Source organism: Lepidothrix coronata, unplaced genomic scaffold (assembly GCF_001604755.1).
Source record: "Lepidothrix coronata isolate B3197 unplaced genomic scaffold, Lepidothrix_coronata-1.0 Scaffold154, whole genome shotgun sequence".
Taxonomy (NCBI): domain Eukaryota; kingdom Metazoa; phylum Chordata; class Aves; order Passeriformes; family Pipridae; genus Lepidothrix; species Lepidothrix coronata.
The window spans coordinates 1,045,537-1,051,702 of NW_016690334.1; the positions used below are offsets into that span (position 1 = coordinate 1,045,537).

The 6,166-nt window shown below is 47.1% G+C and overlaps 1 protein-coding gene across 5 annotated transcripts in view; it reads left to right on the forward strand.

Moving 5' to 3' along the window:
- COL26A1 (collagen type XXVI alpha 1 chain) overlaps window positions 1-6,166 on the forward strand; it is a 181,065-nt gene that overhangs the window by 169,732 nt on the left and 5,167 nt on the right. For all 5 annotated transcript variants that reach the window (XM_017828947.1, XM_017828948.1, XM_017828946.1 and 2 more), the window contains 3 exons: window positions 735-779; window positions 2,094-2,138; window positions 3,162-3,246. In XM_017828947.1, coding sequence (XP_017684436.1) covers window positions 735-779; window positions 2,094-2,138; window positions 3,162-3,246 — 175 coding nt within the window. The remainder of the gene's footprint in view (window positions 1-734; window positions 780-2,093; window positions 2,139-3,161; window positions 3,247-6,166) is intronic.

Here is a 6,166-nt window from a genome sequence, read left to right on the forward strand (position 1 = left end):
GACCAGGGATTCTGCCCAGAGTGGGAAACCAGCACTGTGGAGGAAAACAGGGGGGAAAAAGGATGCTCAGTTCAATGACATTTCATTCTGCCCCAAACCAACACGTACCTAGTTCAGACTGTTTCTATTAAAAAAAAAAAAAAGAACAATGTGACCCCACTGAGAACAATGTGAAAATTAGCACAGCAGGAAAAAGAAACAAACCAACCCAAATCCAAAATATTGTACCTGTGTTTTGATCAGTAGCTGTCGGGGTTAAGGCCGGGACGTGCCTGTGGAGCAGGAGCAGATTAAAGCAGTGCTCGGTGGGAGCCCTGGGCTCTGTGTGCTGCCTGGGCCAGCAGAGGCCCATCAGTTTTACTAGAGAGAAGAATGTGGTGTCTTTGTAAGGAGCAAATCTGCAGCCAAATTCCTTCCTGGTATAATGTAACTGACTGCTGGAAAGTTCAAAAAACTGCTAATCGTCTTACAGGGAGGGCACTGAGCTGAGCAGCTCCACATCCAACCCAACCCCTCCAAAGCGTGATGGGATTTGGAGCTGATCCTTGACAGAAAACTATAACCCCCTTTTGCTGTCTCAAAGTGATAATGTCAAGGGAGAGGAGTTTTTTTTCCATATTATCCCAAGTGTAAGGTTTTTCATTAAGCCATCTTAATTCCACTAGTGAAAATTACGCTGTGTTCTTGTCAAATGGCAAAGTATGTCCTAATGACACTGACTTTATTTCCAACAGGGGCAAGCAGGTCTGCCTGGAGAGAGGGGCATTAAGGGATCTCCTGTAAGTGATGCACTTGTGGGTGGGTGCAAGGCTCAGGTGGGGTTGGTGGCACCATAAGTGCCACTGTGGCTGGTTCAGCCAGCTCTCAGACACACTCAGGTCAGCTGTCCCCAGCTCAGACATTTGTTCAATAGACAACCTCACCTTAATGAATTCCTCTGCAAATGAAACATAATCCTCCTGGGTGTAAAAATGCCACAGTCAGGAAAGCATCACACCAACAGAGGAGATTGCTTTGCCTGAAGGTCTTCTCTGGCCAAACCTGAGCAGACAGAAGCTCTCCCAGGCCCAGGAGGTTCCTGCCACTACCAGAGCCCAAAGGTGGGCACAGTTAGACAGCTCGAAGTACATCAGCTGCTCTCAATTCCCTCTTGCACCTTGGTTTGCCAAGCTGAGCTGGAAACCCTTTAATGACATTAAGAGATGGCCCCACAAATGATTTTTTTGGCTGTACCTGAACAGATGCACAAAGGGGATGTCTGCACATATGGTTCAGTGCAAACAAAGCAGTGGCAGTGAAGAGCTAGTGGAGTTGGGGTTTTTTGGCTGGCAGCATCCAGAGAGCTCCTAGGGCCACTGGGAGGTTTCTCATCTCTCTTTCTGAGTTCCACACCTCATTTCATACAATTCACACAACCTTTTCTTCAGTCCTTCCCCTCATTCTCACCTCTGCTTTCCAAGTATCTCAGGGATGTCCAACAAGCTTGAGGAGCTCAGGCATTTCCACTCTGTCTTATTCACTGGTTTGTTAGTCTTTTTTTATGTTTAGCTTGTGGTTTAATCTCTCCATGTCATCTGTTCTTTGGGAAGTGCCTGAACGTCCTGGTTGGGTGGGACACAGGACTAATATTCACAGCACAGAGGGATCTTCGCTCAAGAAAAGCTTAATGAGCATCTTCAGAGGCAGAAAGTGATGTGACTAATTAATGGCAGCAGAATGGAGGATTTTTGACTTCTAAATCAAAGATGAACACATGCCTGTTTGGGGGAAAGAGTCATTTATCTGTGGTTTAGCCCAAAGTGTTGCTCATGAGAGCTCCATGAGATGTACAAGGCCTTGTTGGGGCCCAGGCCATGGCAGAGGGGCCCCTTGGCCACTCTTGGGCAAGTTCATCCCTGTTAGAAATGGTGGTGACCTCTGGGAAGCTCCAGGGCAAAGCTCAGGAGAGCACTTTGGCCGCTGGCATGAAGTGCCAGTCAGTTTATTTTCTGCTGGTGAAATGCTTCTGCTCCTTTGGTGGGAAGGGATCCAAGTGATCCTGGACAGAGTCCACAGCCACATGTAAACAAGTTTCTGTTTCTTGTTTGGTTTAGGGTGAACCAGGCAAGAAGGGTGAGGAAGGTGACAAAGGTGCTGATGTAAGTGTGTGTTTCTACTGGTTTATTTTCCTTTTTGTCTCCTTAATGTCCTTCAACCATATTCCCTTTCTGTGGGTTTGGGGGGGCAAGGAGTGTGTCCCCAGTTAAAAGTGCAGAGCAAGTGGTGACATGAACCTTGGGTTTGAACTTAATACGTGCCAGAAATGCTGGTCTGTGGGGTTTTCTTGGCCATGTTGTCACCATGTTCTCTGAACACCTCAGTCCCCACTGGCTGTTCTGTCACATGGAGCTGCTACAAGATAGGGAATTCTCCCCCACTGTCCCTCCCACATACTGAGGGACATGATCTATTCTCTCCCAAAAGAGATCAAACTGCATGTACAGAGCACTGGAGTTCTCACATCTCTGCTCTCTCACCCTAAAATACTTCCCAACATCTCTCTGTCATAACTAAGGCAACAAAGGGAATAAAATACAGCTACAGCCTGAGTGTACGTGGAAGTATGTGGGCAGGTTTCAGGCAGCACATGGCCCAGCCAGGAGCTCTTTGAAGGAGGTCTGAAGTCCATCAGGGTGGGCTCACATGGCACTTTTCCAGTTTATAAGGGAGCAACAAGATGGTGCCAGGCACATGTCCCAGTTTCCTGCTGTAACAACCAAGAGAAAGCCCAGGTAACTCAGTGATGTTCAAAGGAAATGCCAGGCAAGAGACAAACCTGTTTTCCAGGTGGTTCAGCAGAGTTGTTAACACAAGTTGCACAGCCCAAAGGTTTGACAGGAACATCCACCCTGGGTTTGGCCCATGGCAGAAGAAGGAACCAAACTGAAAGGCACAGCTTTGGGTCAGGGCTCTGCAAACATGGGGTATGACTGAGGAGGTGTTCTTCAAACAGGGATTTCTCTTGCATCCCTACTCAACCCTTGTAGGTCCTGTCCTTTTTCACATTTTTTTCATTTTTAAACATCCACACTGCCTAGTTTGGTGCTCTGGAAGCAACACTATGAACAAGAAGCCTCTTCTGCAACATCCTCCAGTGTTGGTTTTGTTTTCCTTTCTTGCAGGGGGAAGGTGTTCAACAGCTCCGAGAGGCTCTGAAGATTTTAGCTGAGAGGGTATTAATTCTTGAGCACATGATAGGAATTCATGGTAAGCGTCGCCGAGGTTTCTTTTTCTAGAGAACCAGGGGCTCTGGTGATGGTTAAACATCCTCCCAATCTCCTGAGCTCTCTGTCTGGTGTCTGTTCAAGCCAGGGTTTCAAACCTAGGTACCCACCAGGACTTACAGGATGCAGTTGAGGACCTAGAGCTTCCACCAGCTGCTCACTCTGGCTTTACAGTAGCAGGTGAAATGACCCTTACAGTGATTTTTTTTTACAATTCAGACAGCCAAGTCACGAGCAGCAGCTCAAGCCATGTGGCACAGATCACCTACCAGCTTCCCAGGGAGCTGCTTGTTCAAGTCTTTAGGCCAGATCATTTAATCCTGTTAACAGCATCTTCCAAGTGACTTGAACACCAGGGAGCCTTGTGCAGCTCTGCACTTTGCAGAGAAAGCCCAAGCAGTGCTGCCATGTCACCCTGAGAATCAGTGATCTCTGAATGTTTTGTGATTGTAACTTATATAAAACCTATTTTCACAATCAGATTTAAAGGAAGTCCCACATGTTCTACACTCAGATTTTTAAAATGATCTATGGAGGCTTATATTTGCTCTCCCATCACTGGTACAGTGTGTAACATCATTTCTCAGTGTTTTCTTCCCTTAACCACAGTTTGGTCTTGGTGATTGGCACAGATCAGACTTCTCCTCTTGGGGTACCTGAGGATCAGTTCTCTCACAGCTTCCAAAAGCTGCTGTGCCAGTTTTTCCCCTTTCAGGAACCCAGTAGAAGTGAAATGTAGTTTGGATCCGCTGTCCCAGCCTGTGAGGAACAAGGCTGTTCCTTGGCACTGACTGAGTCCCAGAGCACTTCTCTGTCTCACACTCTCCTTGGCACCTCATTCCTGGCCTTGCTTGTGAATTGAGCTGCTCACACCTCCCTTCAGATCAACACCCACTTTCATTGGGAAGTGGCCTTTGGATATTGTTATGGAAATGCTAAATAGCCAAAATGTCCAGCAGTTCTGCCCTACTGCACAGGAATAGGTGACCTTTAGGCAGCACCTTGAGGGCCCACAAGCCCCTTCTGGAGCCAGCAGTGCTGAGATGGAATTCTGTTGGACACTTCAAGGCCCACACAGTGTCTGGGCACAGTGTTTTGTTGCATGGCTGGACTGGCTCTGCCCTGCCCTGCCCTGTTCAGTGCCCTCGTGGCTCTCAGAGGCCCCAGGTGCCGTTTCCAAAAGCAATGGGCAGACACAGCACAAGGTTTTTGGGAAACCACGAATCACAACCCCATGATTTAACCACACTCACCCTGACCTTACCTCTGCATCAATCCTGCTTTGCTTCACATTTTCATTGCATTTTATACACCAAGGATGGGAAAATATATTTTGATGCTGCTTTGCTTTGAGCTGGTGGAGGTACCTGGGAGATGCCCACTAGATTTCCTGGGCAGCAATCCATGTTCTCCAGGGAAGAGGGGAAAGGAAGCCAGTCCATAAGCACAGTGCAGGGTGTTTACAGGATCCAGGGCCTGGCTTTGACTTTGGACCTTCATTTATAGGAGTATAAAGCAAAAATTCAGCTCTTAGGAAGCCTGTGTAGACACAGGGGCTGGGACTGGGGGTTCACACAGCCCTGCCCCTGCAGAACTGCCTGGTTTACCTATTTTTTACATTCTGTGTGGAAATACAGCAGCAAACAAGGCATGTCCTGCTGTTGTTTTGAAACAGTCATTTCAGCAACTCGTTTTTATTGATATAAATATAGTTGCTGTTACTGCTTGGGATGGAGATGAGTTATTAAACCCATGTGTACTGCTATACCAATGTAACTGCATCAGCAAAAAGGGATGTTTTTTAATTGTACACTTCAGTTAAGGTCATAGTTAAACACCTATATTGTATGACTTCAGTTTCTTTTTGTCCAATAACTATAGATAATTATATTCTTACTCTTTTGAAATAGTTTCATTCTTTAAGTTAACACATATCTTAGCCCTACAAAAATACTGTTTAGAAAGGGAACTTGGAAAGTAAGGCATTTTTCCCTTGTGCAAATATGTTCATCTTATGTATATGGTTAAATAACCCCAAAAAAACAAAGAGAAAAAGACATAAAATAACAAAAAATAATTACCTTGAGCACAGACCTCCCTGCACTGGAAGGCACCACAGAGGTTTCAGTCACCCAGCACCAACTATCTGGTTGTGTTCCCACTGTAGGTGTGAAGGATTTGACCACAGGTCCTGGCCCAGCTCAGCCCAGCTCTAAAGCCCCACGCAGAAATGCCAATCCCATGCTCTCATTTTCCCAAGAACCTTCCCACTGAGCGTGGTTTCCAAAACCACAACCGAAGCAACAAGGCAAAACATACCAGCAAACAAACCCCTTCCCTGCAGGGGGAGGGCAGTTTGAGATGATCTGGCCTAGCAAAGCTGCAGAGCAGCCCAGCAGGACACAAGAAGGCCCAAATTGTCTGGCAGGGTTTGGTGCCAGCAGACAGGACACAAATCCTCCAGCAGCCAAAGGCTCCCTGGAAACAGAAACGCTGCCTCGTGGGATCAAACTGAGCCTGGGTGTCTGGCTGGGAAATTGGGCTCTTGGCAGGGAAACACAGAGACATCCAGCTCTGAAGGCAAAAGCAAGAAATTGGGGCATTAGGAATGGTGAGGCAGCATCGAGCCATCAGCATCTGCTGCTGAAGAGTGGCCTGGTCTGGTGGATATTTAGCTTTGTTTAGCTGAAGTAAGAGCAGGGTGGTGTTACCTGGAGGCATTGCAGGAGAAGGGACAGCTGACATCTATTCCCAGCTTTATTGCTAATTTGGCTGCAGCCCTAAGGTGGATCAATCCTTTTGTTCAATCATTTCAGGGCCTCAAAACATCCTCCTTTTTACAAGGAGTGAAATGGTCCTTAAACCCCCAGGAGCATCACTTCCCAGTGACCACCTGGCCTCAT